Source organism: Aulonocara sp. 'chitande type north' Nkhata Bay, linkage group LG14, assembly GCF_057382095.1.
Source record: "Aulonocara sp. 'chitande type north' Nkhata Bay isolate Kocher_YH1m ecotype deep benthic linkage group LG14, A_spYH_male_GT1.1, whole genome shotgun sequence".
Lineage (NCBI taxonomy): Eukaryota > Metazoa > Chordata > Actinopteri > Cichliformes > Cichlidae > Aulonocara > Aulonocara sp. 'chitande type north' Nkhata Bay.
The window spans coordinates 1,131,299-1,153,765 of record NC_141357.1 but is presented as its reverse complement, the minus strand read 5'-3'; the positions used below and the strand labels follow the sequence as shown (position 1 = coordinate 1,153,765).

The 22,467-nt window shown below is 46.1% G+C and overlaps 1 protein-coding gene across 8 annotated transcripts in view; it reads left to right on the top strand.

The window, feature by feature from the left end:
* The window catches only part of zbtb44 (zinc finger and BTB domain containing 44), a 40,206-nt gene that overhangs the window by 6,097 nt on the left and 11,642 nt on the right, over window positions 1-22,467 (top strand). For 5 of the 8 annotated variants that reach the window (XR_015124561.1, XR_015124563.1, XR_015124560.1 and 2 more), the window contains exons 2-6: window positions 531-1,630; window positions 2,142-2,226; window positions 2,707-2,858; window positions 3,245-3,545; window positions 9,658-11,826. Coding sequence is in view for 3 of the 8 variants with exons in the window: in XM_086260510.1 (XP_086116636.1) it covers window positions 565-1,630; window positions 2,142-2,226; window positions 2,707-2,858; window positions 3,245-3,545; window positions 9,658-10,069 (2,016 nt within the window). In the remaining 5 variants the exon portion in view is untranslated. Of the gene's footprint in view, window positions 1-530; window positions 1,631-2,141; window positions 2,227-2,706; window positions 2,859-3,244; window positions 3,546-5,080; window positions 5,243-9,657; window positions 13,659-22,467 lie in introns of those variants that run through there. The other 3 variants (XM_086260510.1, XM_086260509.1, XM_086260511.1) reach the window with 2 other exon arrangements.

The window sequence follows — 22,467 nt, the reverse complement described above, 5'->3', positions numbered from 1 at the left end:
GGGAATGTGGTGTGATTGAGTTATAACTGATTTATAATAAACAACAGCTTTGTGTCATAAAGTGAATACAAGAAAGGAAAATCTTTTCATGAGTGTTTTTCTATTTTCTCTGTGGCTCAGGAGGCCGGTGGTTTGATCCCTGACCCTCCCAGTCTGCTTGTCAGTGTCCTCGTGCTGATACAGAACCAGAGTTTCTCCTCATGCGTTGCCTGGAGTGTGTGAATATGTGAGAAACTGGTACCTGTAGACTCAGAGCTCCTGAAGTAGCAGCCCTTTAACCAGATTCCTTGTTTTATCTGTCAAAAGTCTAAAATCCACAGACATGTGTAATTAGTCGTGCACCTGACCAGCAGCTATACGGTATATCATTTTTACATTGTTTGGTTAAGGTTTAAAAAGGATCTTGGAGAATATCCAAAGTATATGTTCATTCACAGCGATCTGTTTCTTTTACCGGTAGAAAGGACTGGCGCGGTAACACTACTCTTTTCCAAACGGAGGCATTTATTTATGGCTTTTTGTCTCTGCAGGACACGCATCCTTGGGATAAAGAGGAATTCCAACATGGGGGTGAAAACCTTCACCCACAGCTCGACCTCGCACAGCCAGGAGATGCTCGAGAAGCTCAACGCTTTGCGCAACGAGGGTCATTTATGCGATGTCACCATCCGAGTCCAAGACAAGCTCTTCCTGGCCCACAAAGTGGTTCTGGCCTGCTGCAGTGAATTCTTCCGCTCCAAACTGGTGGGCCGGCCAGAGGAGGAGGACAAGTTTGTGTTGGACCTTCACCACGTGACGGTTAGCGGTTTCGCTCCCCTGCTGGAGTACGCCTACACGTCGACTCTTTCCATCAGCACGGAGAATATCATCGACGTCCTGGCAGCTGCCAGTTACATGCAGATGTTTGCTGTGGCTAGTACGTGTTCGGAGTTCATGAAGTCAAGTATTCTGTGGACTCCGGGTAACAACAATAACAACAACAACATGGGAGCGGATAAACCTCACGAATCGGCACCGGAGAGCGCCTCGTCAAACTGTGCCCTGACACCGCTGGATGGCAGCGTGTCGCCGGTGTCTTCCGATTGCAGCGTGATGGAAAGAAATGTTCCCATCTGCCGCGAATCGCGAAGGAAACGCAAAAGCTTTGTGTCGATGGCTTCCCCCGAGAGTCCGCTCAAATGCACTACACAGATGGTCACCACCTCCCCTCAGATCCCCAACCCATCGCCCTCGTTCTCAGACAGCGCAGCCCAGCCCGTGGAGTCCTCCCTGGCCTTCCCCTGGACTTTCCCTTTCGGTATCGACCGGAGGTTTCACTCGGACAAATCGAAGCTGCCGGAGAGCCCTCGCTGTTTGGAGCAGGGAACCCCGGGGACCTCGGAGGTAGTGGTTGGCCGTCGGCTCAGCGACTTCCTAACGTGCGAGAGCTCAAAGACGGTGTCTTCACCTGTCGCAGCGGAGGAGGAAGATGTAAGGGTGAAGGTGGAGCGTCTCAGTGACGAAGAGGTCCAGGAAGCATCGTCACAGCCAGTCAGTGCCTCTCAGAGCTCGCTGAGTGACCAGCAGACGGTGCCGGGGAGCGAACAGGTCCAAGAGGAGCTCCTCATCAGTCCACAGTCCTCCTCCATAGGTGACCGTCTTCGTCCTACCTTCACGGTGCATTGTTGTATCATATGTGCGCCGATTATATTTGGTTAAAACGTTCGGCTTAGATAAAACTTCGATGTGCATATTGTGTTTCTCACTGGTGTAACAGGGCTGTGTCCTGACCCACTTAAGACGGCGCTGCTTTGCAAAGTGTGCAGTCAAACCTGCCTCGCCCTGCTCCCAGAGCTGCCTCCCCACCCACTGGATTTTTATTTGTATTGTCTCAGTGGAAAGTTTTATTGTCCACTGGTCCAAATTCAGCTTGAAAGGCTTTTCTGCCTTTCCATAAATAAAAAGAGGAAATGGAAACATTCGTCATTTTTTCCTAAACTGTTTAGTGGCACAGTGCTTTGTTATCCAGCAGCATCAATCCCGAAGCAGGGGATTAGCCTTCAAAGAGTGTATTAGTCTAACCGTGTCCAAGATGTCATGCTTTAGGCTTTATTTTCAGTCGACAGCTACCGTGAGTCATTTTCTTCCCTCCGTCTTCCCAGGCTCGATGGATGAGGGCGTGTCAGAGGGCTTACCGTCAATGCAGAGCACCTCTAACGCTGGAGGACATGCGGAAGATGATGAGAGGTATCGTGATTTGTTGAAACTCGCTGTGAACCAATCATAAAGTAGGAAAGAACATATAGACGCGGCTCTCGCGACTGAACGTCTGGGCCACACCTGGTTAGATAATAAAGACGTCGTGTTTGCACGGTAATCTAAAGAATGGTCGTTGTGTGATGCGTGTTAGCACGCTCCTCAGTGTGGCGCACATCGCTGTCGTCACTAATCACACGACACATATAAACACATATATACTTGGTTAGGGTCGTGCTTTCTGTTAACTCCTTATATTATAACCAGCAGATGCAACAACGGTACTTGTAGGTGCACGCACATGCTTGTTCATGCTCACACTTATGCTACGTCGTGCATGTCGAGTTGTTACCCTGATCCGCTGTCAACACTGTTAAAATAGAAGAAGGGCATTTTGATGACAGATTAGAGCTCTATACTGTAGACTGGGACTGGACTGCATCAATGACTAGTCCTCTGTTTGTGTTTCAGGTTGGAAGGTATTCAGTATCCGTACCATCTCTACATCAGTCCTTCAACACGGCCTGGCACCAACGGCCCTGACCGGCCCTTTCAGTGTCCGACCTGCGGAGTCCGGTTCACACGCATTCAAAACCTGAAACAGCACATGCTCATACACTCCGGTAGGTGAGATATGAAAGCAGGTGCATCACAAGATTCTTCATATATGACTGCGCAGCACCACGCCCCTCTGAAGTAAACAAAAATGTTGCAGCCTTTGTTTTCTGAGACATTTTTTGAGACGTTGTCTTTTTACTTGGAGACAAGAAGAACAACTGGGTTAATACATTTCTCGGTTGTGAAGTTGCTAATGAAGATTTTAATAAAAAGGTTAAACGATACAAGTTGCTGCTCTTGTAAATGCCTCAGGAAACAAAGGAGACTTTCAAGGAGACTCTGATCTAAAAAACCTTAGCAAAGGCTTTTTGTGATCTCACACGTGTGGACACAAACACTTGTGTAATGCTAATGTACAGATCAGCAAGCGTGGTTTTGTCTCTTTTTCCAGGCATTAAACCTTTCCAGTGTGACCGCTGTGGGAAAAAGTTCACACGGGCCTACTCCCTAAAGATGCATCGGCTGAAGCACGAAGGTAAACGCTGTTTCCGGTGCCAGATTTGTAGCGCCACATTCACGTCCTTCGGTGAATATAAGCACCACATGAGGGTCTCCCGACACATAATCCGCAAGCCGCGGATTTATGAGTGCAAAACGTGCGGCGCCATGTTCACCAACTCTGGCAATTTAATTGTACACCTGAGGAGTCTGAACCATGAGGCATCCGAACTAGCAAACTACTTCCAGAGCAGGTGAGGAGTCCGGGGGCGCCGCCCCCATCTTTACTCAGATCTCACCTGGATGAGAAAAAAGTTGAGTTTAGATTCTAACAGAAGGCTCGTTGTCGTGACTTTGACTTTGTACAACTGTTTTTCAGATGATTTGAATGCTTAGATCAAGGGTGTCTGTATTTACTGGGGAACTTTAACTGCTTTGACACAATTGTTTTATATTTTGGGAATAAGGATTATCTGATGAGTTGAATGAAAACGTCATGACCGCTCTGATAACTGTGGTGTAAATGTGAATACTGATAATGAGGCCTTGTCCACAGCACTTTGGCCTCTGTTTGTTTCGGTCACTGCTGTGAGCACTGTGTGCTGTGGCAGGTGTGGAAACCCTTTTCCACATGATTCAAAACATGGGAAAACTGGGAGTCGTGCCCCGTAACTGGTCCCATGAAATAAAACAGAGAATATCATTTCAAGTTTCTCTTTGAATAAACAACAGTCATTCAATTACATGCATATGCTTGTAGATGGGGCTGCCACAAATTATTATTCTGATACTCAACTAATCAGATCCATTGGACGTAAAACGTCCAGCTGACTGCACCAGCAGCATCTGCTCTATCATTAGCTTACAGCTGGAAGTGTTTAAGGTGCTCACTAAAAATGAAAACAGATGATAGTTTATTAACTTTTAATGAAATTTGCAGATTGTTTCAGTGAAGTTTAATAAACTCCTTGCTATCTAAAATATAACAGGACACTGGAGTAAAGTCTCGACCGTCTCACACTTCTGATGATCAGCTGTCTGCTGATGTTTATTCAGCTGTGTAAAAACTTTAATCTCAGCCAAACCGATTTACTCAGGAACAAATAAAACACTGAAAAAGCCAAACAACAACATTCATAATAAGAGTAATATTAAAACTAAGTAGCTGCCGCCATTGTTGGAAACTGGAACTGGCTGAGCTGCGCTGTGAATTCTGCCATTTGTCGGCCGCATTTGGAGGAGTCTTTGAATTTGGACATCCTTTGTCGCGTCGCTGTGGCATCATTGGCTTACAAATGCAGCCGCAGGAGGATGTGTCCTCTGAATTTGGACACAGCTACGATACCAGACACAGCTTCTTCTTCTTCTTTGGTGTTTAACGGCAGCTGGCGTCCTTGTAGATGCAGTGCTGCCATCTTCTGTTTCAGTCCGTTATTACACTCTTAAATCAACGATTTTGATAGTCGACATAATTGTGACTAGTCGACTAATCGTGGCAGCCCTAGGTGGGATGCTAATAATAGTAGCCTTGTGAGCTGGGTGTAGCAGCAGAGGAACCAGTCCCCCAGCTGCTGCAGGCTCCGGTTGGAGTTCATCACCAGCTCACTTTGGAAAACGCTGCTGGTAGTTTAGTTACCGTTCGACTGGCCCAGCTTATGCCACACTAAGCAAACAGTTCCTGGCTGTAGCGTTGCATTTACTGCACACGAATGGTCTCAAGCTTTTCATTTAAGTGTCAGTAAAGAAAGTGAGTGGAGACATTTCCCAAAATGTCAAACTGTTTCTTTAGGCGGCCGGGCCGGATGGAGTGCTGGGCCGGGTGCTAAAAGACTGTGCTGCGGACCTGGCGGACGTCTTCACCTCTATATATAACACCTCGTTGTCCTGTTCACTGGTACCATCCTGTTTCAAAGCAGCAACCATCGTTCCCATCCCAAAACAGTCAAATGTCACATGTCTGAACGATTTCAGACCTGTGGCACTCACCCCCATTCCCGCCAAATGCCTGGAGAGACTGGTCATTAAACACATCAGAGCTGCTTTTCCACCATCCCTGGACTCGTACCAGTTTGCATACAGGGAGAACCAGTCAACCGAGGATGCGATCGCCACAGTGCTGCACACATTACTGAAGCACTTGGAACACAGGAACACCTATGCACGGCTCCTCTTTGTAGACTACAGCTCGGCTTTTAATACCATCCGGCCATACAAACTCCGTCCCAAACTCCACCAACTGGGACTTAACTCCTCTCTGTGCAACTGGATTGTGGACTTCCTCACTAACCGTAGACAGAGTGTCAGAGTGGGTAAGAACACCTCTTCCACCCTTGTGGTCAACACCGGTGCCCCTCAGGGGTGTGTTCTGAGCCCTCTGCTATACACTCTCTTCACCCATGACTGTATTTCCTCCTGCGCGTCCAATCTCATTGTTAAGTTTGCAGATGACACTACAGTGCTCGGACTTATATCCAACAATGATGAGACAAACTATAGGACAGAGGTGCAACAACTAGAGTCATGGTGCCACGACAATAACTTGGTCTTAAACACCAAAAAGACCAAGGAGATCATTGTAGATTTCCGGAAGAGGGGTCATAACAACCATCTGCCTCTCTTCATTGGCAGTGAGGCGGTGGAGAGGGTGAGCAGTTTTAAATTCTTGGGGGTAACTGTGACCGAGGACCTGTCCTGGGGCAACCATATCACCTCAGTTGTACGGAAGGCCCAACAGCGCCTCTACTACCTGAGGAGACTGCGGAGCGCACACATTCCCAGATCTCTGATGTTGAACTTCTACAACTGTGCCATCAGCAGCGTTCTGACGTATGGATTTCTAGTGTGGTTCCCCAGCTGCACCAAGGCCGATCAGCAAGCACTCCAGCGGGTGGTGAAAGAAGCTGGCAGAATTATTGGAACAAGTCTGCCAGAGATCAGTAATATCTTCCCCACTCGCTGTCTGAGGAGGGTGCACAGTATCCTGCGGGACCAACATCACCCTGCGCGCCACCTTTTCCATCTGCTGCCCTCAGGGAGAAGGTACAGGTCTATACAGGCCAGAACATCCAGACTGGCCAACAGCCTGTATCCACAGGCTGTGAGGCTCCTGAACTCTCTGCCCCCCTCTCACGGACAATAACCATATCCAACTTCTTAATAGCAATGAACTGGTCTGCATTGGTGCATCATATCTTTATTCTCTTCCCCCTCCTGCCCCCCCCCCCCCTCTTTCTTAAATAGATAACTATCATATCTGATATCATATCTCACAGTACAATAATATTGAATGGGTTGCATTGTTGTATTTTGTCATGTTTCTCAGGTCTTTGTCTGAATTTCTACGAACATTATTGCTAAGGATTGTCTTATTGCATTGGAGTCACACTGGGTTAAATATGTACACTTGGGTTTTAAGGGGTATTTATTATTTTCTTCTTTTTTTGGGTTGTATGGAAGCCCCAAACGCAATTTCATTGTTCTTGACAATGACAATAAATAAATAAATACTAAATACTAAATACTTTAACATTCACCACTGAGAGGAAATTACAAATACCTCAAATTTGTTTCAGCTCTGACTGAAAGATTTCCAGAAGTAAGAGGATGAAGTGAAGTATCGAGAGTACAAACAAGAACTTACTGAGTTTCCTTAACACACAGAGTAACTGTCCAAATTATAACTCGTAGTAATAAGCACGCCTGAGAAACTATAGCGTACTGTAGCAGGTACTGTGTGTGGTGCCTTTGTCATCTCTGCTTCTTTAACCAAATCTAGGAGGTTATTTGTTTTCATCATCAGCTAGTTAGCTTTAATATTACTCTTATTAATCTTTCTGGGTCACAAAATAAACTTTTAACATATTTTCAGGCGAGAGTGTAGCTGTGTAAACCTCAAATATCTGCTCGATTTATCGAGACATCGCATATTTGCAAAAGTGCTCCAACGTTTTCAGAGACGTCTGTTACCCACCAGCTCGAAAGCTAGCCGAGAGGTCGAGGGTCACTCGAGCCGGCGAGAACGGCAAATTTAAGATAACTTAAAAATGTTACTGTTTGGCTTTTTCAGTGTTTTATTTGTTCCTGAGTAAATCGGTTTGGCTGAGATTAAAGTTTTCACACAGCTGAATAAACATCAAACTGACAACAGTGTGAGACGGTCGAGACTTTACTCCAGTGTCCTGATATATTTTAGATAGCAAGGAGTTTATTAAACTTCACCGAAACAATCTGCAAACTTCATTAAAAGTTAATAAACTATCATCTGTTTTTATTTTTAGTGAGCACCTTAAACACTTCCAGCTGTAAGCTAATGATAGAGCAGATGCTGCTGGTGCAGTCAGCTGTAATTTTAACATCCAATGGATGCACGATCTGATTAGTCGACTATCAAAATAATAATTTGCGGCAGCCGTAGTTTGACAGTCTGCACATGTGCAGCTGCAAGATCGACGGCACTGACACGTTTGAAAGAACATCCATGGAAACCATGTGATGAAAGCTCGGTGTCACTTTGGCTCAGGCAGCACCAGTTTCTGTATCTCGTATGTTTGCCTGTACCAAACGTTCATGTAAAGGATGAGTCCACCAATCCCACACACTGAATCAGTGCTGTTATTACACCAATGACTGAGTCAGATGAAGGTGCATCACAAAGATGATGAATTTATTAACAAATTTAAACTATGCTGTAACTACAGAAAAACACTCTAAACATGTTTCCTTATTTACGATAGAGCGTGCTGTCATAGAAGGCCTGTTATCCCTGTTTTACTGTCTGCGTTTTATTTACTGTACAGTGATTGTGCAATTAAGCTGAAGCCTCAGGCTTTGGGTTGCTCTAAACATTTAGTTTCTGACAGTTTTTCCACTTTTGGCTCAGTATGATGTCAGTAAATATGGTCGTCTCAGGCACGCCGTCGCTGTTTAAACCCAGTGTTTATGAGGGAGAGCCAATCACGCCAACGTTTACCTAAAGAGAGGGCGATGACGCCGTCTGTTTCCAAACGCTCAGGAGCTGCAACAGTTTACGATGTTTTTCTTTCAGTTGTAAAATACTGAAAGTTACCCCTGAAGACGTTTTCAATCTGCTACCATGTGAAAGAAATACAAGCAACAGACCTTACACGTGTGACCCTGATGATGGAACATGTGGAGTAGCTTTTAGCTTTTAGCGGCCCGATTATGAGTTTCCTGGTTATCTGGATGCTGAAGGTGGACAAAGTTTCAAAGGAGTTTGATGTACTGTGCAAAAGTCTTGAGCAGATTTCTTTATATATCTTTTCTGCTAGGAAAATAGGAGATTGTTACAGTGACTTGCTGAGCTTCAGGAACATTTCTCCATTCTTCTGGAAGGACATCCCAAAGCTCTTATTTTGACTGCATTTCGTTCCCTGCTCTCTGAAGATGATCCCACACTGCTTCACGGAGCTCTGGGCTCCCACTGGTCCTCGGTGTGGTTTGTCTAAGCTTTTACTGCATTGGCAGGATCTTTGTCACGCTGAAGAACGACGCTGCTGCCGAGCAGAGGCTTTCCACATGGTGGATAAAATCTGATGGTGCTTTTCTGCATTTATGGTTCCATCAATTATGGCAAACTCCTCAACACCACTGACTCAAACATGTTTCACTGATAGGCTCTAGCAGCCTATCTATAAGTGCCTAAACTGGTCCCTGGGTGTTAGCACTGATTCATCTGTTGAGTTTGGGCCTTTTAACGCTGGAATGATTCAGCTCAATAATAACCAAAAGAAGCGGCACAGAAAAAAGTCAGCCTGAGGGTGGCTCAAGACTTCTGCACAGTACTCCAAAGCTCAGGCTTCGGACCATCACGGACAGGTTTTAAACCGAGCTGTTTGTGCTGTTGCACAGACAATCCCTAACCCTAACGTGGTCGTCTCAGGCACACGGCTCTCTCTTCAAATCGTCTGTTTCCGAGCAGCCACCAATCAGAAGAGGGAGAGTGGTCTTGTTCCACATAGAGGACTAACGGCAGCACAGTGGGATAAATCTTTAACTTAAATATTAATAGAACTTGTTGGAGATTAGTTTCAGGTTTTTCAGCTCTGTTGGCTGCAGACCCACTGCCCCTCGATAGTCTCCTCCGTTGGCTCGGTGTTACCATCGGGATAAAGTCTATAAATACCCAGACCTCATCCCGAAAGTAGCCGCAGTGTCATCGGTACATTTTTGGTCTACTGGTGGTCACAGTGACAGAGAGCTCATCTCCATGGGGAGACACGTGGACATATGTTCTGTGTATTACAGTATATGTATATACAAGTATTTTACAGTGTGTTTTTGTGAAAATCACATGTGCAGTTATTGTCGGGTGACGGGGAACTTAACGTGTTCTCTTGGTCCACGCAGTGATTTCCTCGTGCCCGACTACCTGAGCCAGGTACAGGAGGAGGAGGAGGCGCTGGGAGTCCAGTACGAGCTGGAGGAGACCCAGCATCATCCGGTCTACCCGGGCAGCACCTCCGCTTCCACCACCACCCCCGCCTCGTCCTCCTCCTCAGTGCAGATGCCCGTCATCTCCCAGGTCTCCTCCTCCACCCAGAATTGTGAGAGTTCCTCTGGCTTCCTGTCACCTGAGCCCCTGGATCCCCTGGAAGCCCCAGCCTCCCCGAAGATGGACGCCGATGACACGGCGCCCATGACAGAGGAGACCAAGATGGACAACAGCGTTGGTGGCAGTTCCCCAGAGGTGTTTGAAGAAGAGCAGCAGCAGCAGCAACATGCTCGGGCCAAGGAGGTGGCTTCCATTACCATAAAGTGATTCGAGTCTTCTACTTGCCCATTATGTCTTATTTTGCAGTCATGTCATATGGGAATATCGGTTGGGACGACTGGATGTTGCCGCCTCATCGTGTGAAACTGTCAGGACGCTGCGATTGAAGTTTTCTGATACTTCGACTGACTGGCGTTTCTCTACGCAGATGCTGAACACCTCACCAAACCCAGCAACTCAATGTCAGCTGTTGTTGTTGTTGTGGGGTTGTTTTTGTTTCAATTATAATATTTCATAAACCTTCACTGTTGATGTGAGATTTCAGTGGGTCAGAAGATCTCGCTCGAAATCCAAGTTTTTTTTACGAGTCACTTAAAGGAGGAAGGTTGTTTTTCCCATATGACGTGAATGCAGCACAAGCTAAAGTCATTTCTGTCTTAGCCAATTCGAGGTCTGTTAAATCGAAGCCTTGCTCTACTTTTGGAAAGTGCCTGAGAGTTCCCATTTTAACAAAGTACCGTGTAGAGAAAGAAAAGCTCTTTGCTTTGCCAACAGTGACAAATCAAGTCTTTGGAAAAAATGTTTGTATTCATTTGTAGTGCTGATGCTAGTTTGTATTGGCAGAGACTGTGTTATTCCTTTAGTGCCGTTGCTATAGGCAAACTGTTAAATGTCAATATTATCTATATTGCAATAGCTTGTACTGTAGTTTTACTATTTGAATGCTGTGAATGTTGGTTGTTGTGAAATGATATGTCAGGTGTGTGTATGTGCATTTCTTTGATCAGTATGAACACATTTCATTTTTTGAAATTACTTGACAAAGTATTCCCGAACACATCTGTGCAGTATACGATTTTCCTGTTTAGACTTCGTGACGTCAAATATCTCAAGATTGGATCGGCACTAGAGCGACTTTTATTTTGTAATCCAACGAAATGGATACAAATCGAGACTGAAAAAATCACATTGTTACTTTGTCGTCAACGACTGCAGTATTATATATTCCCAAATGTGATATGGCAATGTAGCATCCCAGCCTTCTTTCCAAAGGCAGTTCATTGGATAGATGTTCACGTGGCTCAGCAGGTGCGTTGGACACTGCATCCTGACTATTGGAGCGATGTTACACTGACAGCGTGATTTTCTTTGCAGCTCTGTGGGACTCTGAGCTCAACCAGGATTTAGTTTTTTTCTTTCTAGTTGTTACAAAGGGGACGATTCCCTGACTACCATTAACACTCACTGAGCAGTTTACTGGGAACACGTAAACAGTGGCACACATCCGCTACATCCCCTGTAACAACGACCACTGTATAAGCTTTGTAACAACAGCTTATGGATACACGTGGCAGTGAATTACACCGAGCGGTGACCTGCAGGTGGCAATGCTAAAAACTGCAGTTCCTCTAACGGCCACTGGGGGCCGACTGTGGAAGCTTGTTAATACGCAGCAACTCACATATATGGGTGTTGACCTTGGTGCATTCAATTCATTTGTATGTGACCAACATGACAGGCTGTGTGCCAGAGCCACAAAGAAGCTCGTGTTTCAGAGTTTTATCAGAAACATCAAACTTTGCTCCTGTTGATGTTGTAACGTTGTGCTGGCTAACGTTGAGACTCTGAACTCTAAAACTAATATGTGACGTCACAGTAACGAGGAGTATTTTTACATTAACTGTTAAACTGCTCAGTGAGTGTACAGTTACTGTAGCCCAGGAAGCAGGAGTGACCCAGTGTGATCACGAGGCTGTCGAGTGTTAATGTGATAATGTTGTTTTGAAGTAACCCGTCTGCTAACCGTGAGTTGAACCTTTGGAAATGTTACCCACGCAGGCCGTTCTTCGTGTTACTGATTATTTTAAATGTGGATTTTCGGGTCAGACTTTCTGTTACCCGCATTGTGCCAACGGGCTTGTGATTCTGTTGCGCCTGAACTTTGAGTCGAATGCTACTGACGGCAGCTGGGTTCTGTGCTTACGTTCACACGCGCCCCCAAAAGTCGTACAAACAGCTCACTCCAGCAGGGTGCACGAGCTCGATTGTAAACGTGAGGATGAATACTGCTGAGAATCCAATCAGAGCCGTCTTAAGAAGCAGCGGTGTCGCCCCGTGCCATCCGTTCAGCCCTTTTTTAAATGTCGTGCCATTTGCCCTTTTTCTCTGGGTGCAAACCGAGCTTTTTCCTCTAGGACCAAATGTTCTCTCTCTTATTGGGGATTTGCCGTGGCAATCAGTACTTGCACATATTAAAAGAAAGAGATAATCATTCAAGCGGTCCATGTTATTTAGCTGAGGGGTCCTGCTGTTCTGCCCTTTACAACACTGTATGATGTTGTGCGTTGAAGAGGCTAGCCTTAGTAAGTGGACCTATTAACTCTAGTTGCACAATTTCAGAATTGAAAAAAAAAAGACAGAGTTTTCTATTCTCCACGTGTGTGTCACGCTTTTCATCTGTTGTGTTGGTGTGTGTATTCAGATCACCTTTTTTATAATGAAATGCTGCTGTTTGTCGAAACGCAAAGTGCCCAAAATATTTTTGTGAACCAATGGTGTGCAATAAATGGACCGGTGTTGTTTTAAAGGTTTTCGTTTTTAAAAATATACATACATATATATATATATATATATATATATAAAATATAAATATATGAAAAAGAAAATAAGAATGTATCATTTTGTTTCAATCTAATGTGACTGAATGAAAGCGAGCCCGTTTGATCTGTGAACATCTGTAAGCTTTGACATGAAACGACTGGCTGTGTCCAGCTCCTCTGTGTTTGTTTGGGAAGGCTGCATGTTCGTGTCGTTCCGTGACGTGAAAGAGAGCATGTGCTGAGTTGGTGGTATGTTCTGTCAAGGCCTTATTTTGTAGCCGACTCTTCATCCGATCTGTTGTTCAGCATGCCCTCTTCTTCTTTTCTGTACGTTATCCCTTTTTTATGTGCAATGTTTCAAAAGATATCTTGATTATACGAGTACACTTGATGTTGTATATGTTTTCCAGTCCATACCATTTATTTAAAAGTATGAAAATAATAAAAAACAAAAAGTACCCCCCGAACTGGTAGCTCTTCATAATGGCATATATATATATTTTTGGTGATTTTTCTATTCTGGTTGCTGTTTCATGGCATCTTTGGATATTCTTGTTAAATGTGAATAGAACAGCTTAGCCTGGGAGTGGGCGGGGCCTTGGTAGTCTTCACTTTGTGACTGTCTGCAATGTGTGTGTATATATATAAATATCCAGTATATACACTCATACTATGTTGCATATTCTTTATACTGTAGGCAGCCTGATTACAACCTGCTTTGAGACAGATTGTTGTACTTTGTGTCTTTGATATTGTATTTAAACTGTAGTTTGGAGAACCTGTACAAAAACATCCCAGATAGTAATGCAACCTGCACACACTGTATCTGGGGAACTGACGTTTGTGGTGGTGTTGAGTGTTTTAACTGGATCATATTCCACAGTTGGCTGTTAAAAACTGACGAGACCACTCTGTATTTAAGAGTTTATGGTTGTTCTCAATCTTTGCTAGTGTTCTGGCTTTGCAGTCCTGTTGTTCTTAAAAATAGTTGTTTTGTAAAAGTTTAAAATGTAAATAAAAAAAATCAAAGTCAGAAAGATTGTCACTGAACTTTGAGGATTTATTTCGGAGTGTGTGGAGTAACACGCCAGGGTTGTTGGCTCTGTCCACTTAACCTGGACCCCGTCAAGACGGACATTTTTGTGTTATCAAGCAGTCACAGATACAGACAAGTACAGATAAGACAGTATTAGGAAAATATAGCGACAGCTTCTACAGACAACGAAACCACTTCATGTTTTTAAAGTTGAAGCCACTTAAAAGCTCCCAAAGAAAACACACCAGCAAAAACACGGTGCTTGTAAATCAAGACAATCTGACTGATTACAATGTTTCTTCCATTCATTTCATCTTTTTTATGTGACAGTTTTAGCATTTGTTCTCTTAGCTGCGGCTGTGCTTAACAGTCTCATAGTGAAGAACCGATAAAGCCTGAACTGAGACAGAGGCTTAGTCTAACTACAGATTTGACAATTCGGTTCAACTCAGTTTTATTTTGCGCCAAATCACAACAGCAGTCACTTCAATGTTCTTTACATTATAAGCCGCTGCAATAATACAGAGAAAATCCCAACAGTCAGATGAAGAAGCGGGAAGGAAGAAACCTCCAGCAGACCCAGGCTCAGGGAGGAGCACACCTGCTGCTACTCGATGGGCGGAGGGGAGGAAGAGAGCCAGAGGTTAATGATAACTAATGATTAAATGCAGAGTGGTGTATAAACACTTACTGAGTGAAAAGAGGTGGAGAAGTGAAGAAGAAACAGTGTGTGCATCAGTGCATCATGGGAAGCCCCCAGCAGAGCACTTCGCTCTAATAGGGGTCAAACCACTAACCTTGTAAATAGCAGGTGCTGCTCTGCCTCCTGCTCAGGGTAACACTGCCGGTGGTATGAAGTTACCTCGATAAGCTCAGACCCTGTTTGTGGTGCTTCTGGTCGGGCATTTGCAAATCTGCCCATACAAATATCAACCAGTACCTAAGAATACTTACAAAACTGAAATGAAACCAGCCTATGAAACAATCTGCTATTGCGAAACATATAAACAAACAAACTTCCCACTTCAGAGGACCCCACAGAAGTCATCGTGCGCTGTCACAGTGAGCAGCCTGCGAGCCATTCAGCTGCTATTTCATTCTTTTGATTGTGTTGATGAAATGCGAGATCTTCCACTGTCTGCCTGGAGGACGGCTGCCACCAGAGCTAAGTGCTGTGTTTTTGTTTCATTTATAGCAAAAAGCCACAGCTGCCGTCAAAGCCAACAACTGTGGGAGGCGGCGTTCTCTGTGTGGCAGACGAGATGCTGCAAAATGAAAAGACTTCAGTGGATTGTTGTTCCACCTTGTCAGCTCCATCTGGCCAGTGTGCACGCGTCGCAGGCCGTCTGCAGTAACCTTTAGGGTAGAAGTGATCGACTGGCTTCAAACCCACGGTGCTCCGGGTTTACACACCTGTGCAGAAGAACGCACCACTTGTTTATGTGGACCTATACTGAAGCATAATGGATGTTTACTGCTGTGGGAGACGAGAATGTGAAACAGTCAAAATGTCCACCTTTAACCAAACGTGCTGCCTGAACCTTGAACAAAGAATTTCAGTGGAAAGTTTCATTTGTGACGGGCTGCAAACTTAAACCTGCTCCGTTTACAAGCTGCTTTCATGAAGTCGAATTAAAACTGAAGAACCAACAAACAGCAGCCAAACCACGAAGAGGTGGGAGAGGTCCGGGGTTTCAATCTTATTTCATACGTTTTATATTTCATAACATCAGCATCGTAGACAGTCATAGTAGAACTCATGATGGCATCAGGACTGCTGTACTGGTACTGGGTGGGAAAACTGAGTCATTAATTTTTTGTTTTTAAAGCTAAGAACCTTTTCTTTAACGGAAATGAATATATATTAATATCAACCCCTGGTTCTGGTAACAAGTTGCCTTTCATAGTCATTCCCAGAAATATTTAGCGGAGCAGAAATGACCAGTGGATGAAAATTTGGCTAAGCTGGAGTCATTTGGGAACGTCTGGCTGATCGTAGACCCATCGCAGGAAGTCCTTCTCTTCGCACGGCTCATGTTGGATGAATCTTTAAAATGTTTTACACACAATTGTTTGTTTTTCTAAAGATGCACATTGGATGATTTAACCTCCTAGGACCTGGTGTCCACATGTGTGGACGTCACATTTTCGGTTATTTAGACCAAAATACTCAATCTTGCTCTACATGGGCCTGATATCCACTTACGAGGACGTTATGCTGCTACTGTCCTATCAAAATGTTAAACGAATGTCCTCATGTGGCTCTGATTTTTCTTAGAAACAAAAATTAGAATAAAAAAAAAATTCTTTGTTTTCACATTCATCGTGTCCCAATCAGCCCAAATATCAAAGAGAAATGAAAAATGCTGCAGTGGAAGAGTTCAGGTCTCAGGAGGTTAGAGTAGATGATCCTTCTCTCTTTGCCATTAAAGGCCAAATAAACTACAGCTCGTTTGGATTACGCAGGTGGATGAATATGAATGAATGAGTGACGGAGCAGTTGTTCACTCCCACCCCTGCATTGCTTCCAGTACAACTCCATTGCATAATACTGGGCTCAGACCTGTAAAGGTTTACTGCAGATGCATTTATGACTTGTTTACATTCTGGGCTTATCTGCAGGTCGTGAACGTCCCAAGGCGAGTTCTTAGACACACGGGATACTGCAGTTTTCTGAGCGATAATGCTGTGGCGCGCATCAATGCCAGGAAAAATAAAACACACTGCATGACTAATACACATGTCATACATTCCCAATCAATGGAGGAGTTGGATTCAATGGAATATTCCACAAATCCCGACCTTGCCAGATTCATTAGCCCTTTGTATCCACAGAAAATAATACCTCCGTCTTTCAAGCGACCCGAGGATCTGGGTAATGTTACCGGTGATCATTGCAGTTGACATCTTGCAGTTATGCAAAAGGTTTGTTCCATTACGTTCAAAGATTCAGGGACCATGATGACAGCTGTCTGAGAAGGATTGACCGCAATGATTTCTCCCTTTTCCACAGCTGCACTCGTGTCTGTCCACCAGTAGCTCTACTGCACTAAATACCTGCTAATAGAAGCAATAAGAAAATCGCTTCATCTGCCCACTGTATTATGTCAATTTCCATTCATTTCTAATGAGCTTCTCAGAGGCTCACTCAGTGTCTGATTCTTTCCACTACAGCTCAGAATTTATTGTGCTCTCTAGTGTTGGAAAAACCTCATTAAAGCCAGACACGGAACACCCGGCACCTCATTCCAGTGTAAATTCCTTCAGCTCACGTGATGTCGCACACAGTGCTGTGGCTAGACGAAGAACGGGAGGTAAACATGGCCACCTAAAGGGCCTGTTGCAGTGAACCGATGGATCTATCCTGTAGTAATAGGAGAGATAACCTCTAAAGGCCACTGTGATCACGGTTTAGGAGGCTGTGCACGCTTTGTCCTTCACTTGTGTTAATATAATAATATAACACTGATCAAAATAAGTTGCCTTGTCTTCCAGTCCCAGCAACACCTCATAGGATCCAAATTAAAGCTAATTTCATGCTGTGTGTACAGAAAGTGACTCGGACTCTTTGTGTGATGCCCCCACATGCCTCTCTGCCAATGATCCTAACTGATAGATGTTAGCAAAGTTCATCAGCACGTCTTTAGTGTGACTTCTCCCATGGCTCATGCAGTTGCCATCAGAGATGGGCAGTAACACGTTACTTGATAACTTTTTTCAAGTAACGAGTAAAGTAAGGGATTACTATTGCAAAATCGGTCATTAGATTACCGTTACTTTCCCGTAGGAACGCTGCGTTACTGCGTTACTAAAACCGTGATTTTTCTGCGAGAATGTCTCACGACAGTGACGTAAGCGAGTGCGACGTTAGTGACAACAGCTGTGTGCAGATCAACAGTGGATCATATATCGATTGTGGGAGAGAGTATGAGCGTGCAGCGTTTAAAGCGTGGAAGTACTGACCTTACTTTGAGTTTGATTCCATAAAAAGTGACAAAAACATTAGTGTCCATCGTGCGTGGGAAGAAAACTTCTTTTTACAGCGAAAAAAACCCCTAAACTTCCGAGCAAGCACCGAGTAACTACGACGTAATGGGAAACTCACAGAGAAACTCGCGGATTCTTCCACTGACCGCGGCACACCTGCACCAGGGTAAACCTCTGCCTACCCCACTCCTGCTTTACAGGTGAAAATAGAGCAACAGGACCGCTGAGTCTTTGACTTTATTTATTTTCTGCTGTGTTTTACTTGCATCTATTTGAAAGACTGAGTGTAAACACAAAAAATATTTTATTTTATGTGCTGGAATGTGCAGAAAATAGGTTTAAATGTTAAACTAATTTCTTCCAGTCAGAGAATGTTGCAGATAATTAAATGTTTGCTTGATGCATAAAGTTAAAAGATTAAAACTGATAAAACAAGTTTTAAAAAGAGACTTTTCCATTTGATTACATTTTGTATGATGGATTATGTAGAAAAAGTAGAATTGGGCTGAAAGATCTATCACTTTATCACCTCTTCAGGTTGTAAATCGTGTTTTTAAAAAGTAACTAAGTAACTAAGTAATTAATTACTTTTGAAAATAAGTAATCAGTAGAGTAACAGGATTACTTTTTTGGGGAAGTTGTCAGAAACAAGGCCAAAAAAACCCCCCAAAATGTCCATCAAAAATCACAGGAGCGCAGGGAACAGTTCATGACTCCTCAGGGGGCCGGCCCGGGGGGTGACGGTCCAGAAAGCCACAGTTCATGTGATCAGGGGGCCGTCCGTGCGGACGGCAACGGCGGCGACACGGAAACGGTTCAGGGGGCCGACCTCGACGGCGGTGACGTGGAAACGGTTCAGGGGGCCGGCCGTGCGGAAGGCGACGGCGTGGAAACAGTTCAGGGGGCCGGCCGTGCGGAAGGCGGCGGCGGCGCCCAAGTGTCAGGCGTACCGGCCGAGGCTTGGAGGGCACAGGACCAGGTGACGCTGAAGCAGAGGCTGAGGCCGGACCAGGCGTAGCAGAAGCACAGGCAGAGGCCGGACCAGGCGTAGCAGAAGCACAGGCAGAGGCCGGACCAGGCGTAGCAGAAGCACAGGCAGAGGCCGGACCCGACGAGGCTGAAGACTCTGAGGCTGGAGCTGCAGCAGACGAAGACTCGGAGGCTGGAGCTGCAGCAGACGAAGACTCGGAGGCTGGAGCTGCAGCAGACGAGGCACAGGCTGGAGCTGCAGCTGACGAGGCACAGGCTGGAGCTGCAGCTGACGAGGCACAGGCTGGAGCTGCAGCAGACGAAGCACAGGCTGGAGCTGCAGCAGACGAAGCACAGGATGGAGCTGCAGCAGACGAAGCACAGGCTGGAGCTGCAGCAGACGAAGCACAGGCTGGAGCTGCAGCAGACGAAGCACAGGCTGGAGCTGCAGCAGACGAAGCACAGGCTGAAGCTGGACCGGGCGAAGCACAGACCGGAGCTGGTCCTGGCGTAGCAGAGGCAGAACCAGGTGACAGTGAGGCAGCCACAGGTGGTGGCCGGACGGGCTCCTCAGGCCCCCCAGCCGACATGGCAGGAGGCTGCGGAAGTTGCAGCAACACACAGTCTATATTGGGTGAAATGAGTTTATATGTGTTCTCAGACTGAGGTGTGGCAGAACCAGGCGAGGCGTCGTCCTCAGGCTGAGGCGTAGAAGCAGCAAGCAGTAGTGCAGCAGGTGGTGGTCCTGCAGGTGGCGGCACGGGAGCCGCAGGAGGTGGCGCTGCAGCCACAGGTGGTGAAGCAGAAGGTGGCCAGACGGGCTCCTCAGGCCCTCCAGCTGACGAAGCATGAGGCTGAACGGGCTCCTCGGGCCCCCCAGCTGACGTGGCTTGAGGCCGGAAGGACTCCTCGGGCCCCCCAGCAGACGTGGCATGAGGCCGGAAGGGCTCCTCGGGCCCTCCAGCAGACGTGGCATGAGGCTGGTGCGGTTCTCCTGAACCCCCAGCTGACGTGGCATGAGGCTGGATGGGCTCCTCGGGCCCTCCAGCTGACGAGGCATGAGGCTGGGTGGGCTCCTCGGGCCCTCCAGCTGACGAGGCATGAGGCTGGATGGGCTCCCCGGGCCCTCCAGCTGACGAGGCATGAGGCTGGATGGGCTCCTCGGGCCCTCCAGCTGACGAGGCATGAGGCTGGATGGGCTCCTCGGGCCCTCCAGCTGACGAGGCATGAGGCTGGTGTGGTTCTCCTGAACCTTCAGCAGACGAAGCATGAAGCTGGCTGGATTCTCCTGAACCTCCAGCAGACGAAGCATGAAGCTGGCTGGATTCTCCTGAACCTTCAGCAGACGAAGCATGAAGCTGGCTGGATTCTCCTGAACCTCCAGCAAACGAAGCCTGAAGCTGGCTGGATTCTTCTGAACCTCCAGCAGACGAAACATGAAGCTGGCTGGGTTCTCCTGAACCTCCAGCAAACGAAACATGAGGCTGGCTGGGTTCTCCTGAACCTCCAGCAGACGAAGCATGAAGCTGGCTGGGTTCTCCTGAACCTCCAGCAGACGAAGCATGAAGCTGGCTGGGTTCTCCTGAACCTCCAGCAGACGAAACATGAGGCCGGACGGGCTCCCCGGGCCCTCCGGCTGACACTGAAATTGGCTGCACCAGCTGTACCTCCGTCTCCGGCTCCAAACCGGCCTGGATAGCAGTCCCACAGCAGCTTAGCTGAGCCTGATGGCTAGCTTTTCCAGGGCAAACAGTCTCTGTATAGCCGGGCTCATTAACCGGAAAAGTAGTGTCAATTTCAACAACTTCCTGAGAGAAAACATGAGGAGCCAAAATGTAATCACTCACTTGCGTTTGTGATACGGAGCGTCGGTGGCGCGCACGCCGCTTTTTCTTAGGAGTGGAAGACGGCGGAGCGATGGGTGGAAGTCCCTGGTAACTCCGAGGTCCCCCGAGAGCCAGTCGAGTTCCCCGGAAAGAGTGCTCGTGCTCCGGAATGAGCCACGGCTTCCACCGGAGCTCCTCCTCCAAGAGAGCGCAGAATATAGACTGGCGCTCGTCATCGTCCAAGTCTATGGTGTGCGGTGCTTCCTCGCGCTGAACTGTGACAGGAGTATGGCGAGACTGTGATGAGGGCGTGGAAACTGGTGAGCTGAGAGGTGGTTAAGCTGCGGCGAATCTCAGCGAACCGACACGAACACACTCAGGTTCCGGAGGCAGCAATGGAGATGACTGATTGTGGGGTTGTTGTGACTGGTGGGTGCTGGAAGCCATTTCCTGACTCGACAGTCCCTGGGCCTGCAGCATCTCCTTTATCCTCGTAAAGGCATCAACTATGGCAGGTGAGTCCAGGAGCTCCATAATAGCTTCAGCAACGTTAATCATTACCAGCTTGCTCTTCAAATCGGGCGCTGTAAAGAAGCGGTCGAGGATCGCTTGGATCCGAGCAGTCTCCTCCAGATACTCGGTGAGAGCAGAATCCGCTGGGTCCATGACTGGTCAGTTCGTTCTGTCACGGCGGGGTGCGCCGATGTGTGCGGAAACAGGACCCAAAAGCAGATGATGACGAGGAATAGTAATGATTAACAGAAAAGTGAACCTTTATTGCGATGACGACAGGAAATGAACCAAGAGACCAAAGCAAACAGGCAAAACACTAAGAAACAAAACACTAAGCTGGCAAAACACTAAGAAACAAAACACTAAAGGTACTAAGACCAAAAACTATAACTATGATTGAGGTGGAAAATAAACAGGCTAAGACTATGACTATGACTATGACTGTAACTCTGGTGAGATAAACAGACGAACTGACAATGGCATGAAGAAAACAAAAGGCTTAAATACAGACATGAGGTGATCAGGGGAAGTGGCGACACATGGGGGAAAACAGCTGACAGACATAAACCTAATGACAGGACCAGGAGAGGAAAGCTAAATACAATGAACAAAGAACACATGACATTGTCAGAATAAAACAGGAAATGACAACACAACTTAACAGACCTAATACGTGATGAAATAAATAGAAAACCCCAAAACATAGAAAACCCAGGAACAATAACTGCCTAAACTAAAGGCAAATAGGAAATAACACAAACTAATAACATATCAAAAAATACAAAGAAAACTCAGAGTGCTGGGTCGGAGACCCAGCCTGTGACAGAAGTAATCAGTTACCGATTACTTTTTTCAAGTAACTTGACCAACACTGGTTGCCATACAATAAGATGAGACATTAAGAGTTCCCAGAGAGTGAATGGACCAACTGGGAGTTTTTGGCGTTCGAAGCGTGAAACTACTTGATTACTTTTTCACTCCAAGCCTCTCTCCTATGACTCTGGGAAGTTGTGGCAGATTAGTGGCAGATTTGTGTCATGCTAGGTTTACCTGGAGAAGGTCACAGTGGTGTTGTGCAGGAGAGCGTTTTGCTTTATAAAGCAAAGGGGGGGGGGGGGGGGGTGGATAGCAACAAACTCTTTGATTCTTTGATAAAGTCGTGGATCTGGGTCATTTTGACCCAGCATTTTCAGTTTCATATATTTGTCTGTATTATGGGAGGTATTCTGATTCTCTTGTTATGCTTCGTTGATTATTATTATAATTCTGTGTTTCAGTTGATTCTGGTTTAGGGTTTTGTTCTTGTGCCCTCGTGTTTAGTGTAGGTTTAGTTCAGTGTCAAGTCTGCGTCTTTGTGACTTGTTTGTTTCCTGTTTTACTTTGAAGGTCCTTGTCTTATGTCAGTGTGTTCAGTTTTGCTTCCCCCGTCTCGTCAGGCTCATCAGGTCCAGCTGTGTGTAATCTCCCAGTCTCCTTCAGGAAGTATTTAAGTCATGTGAACTCGTGTTCTGATCG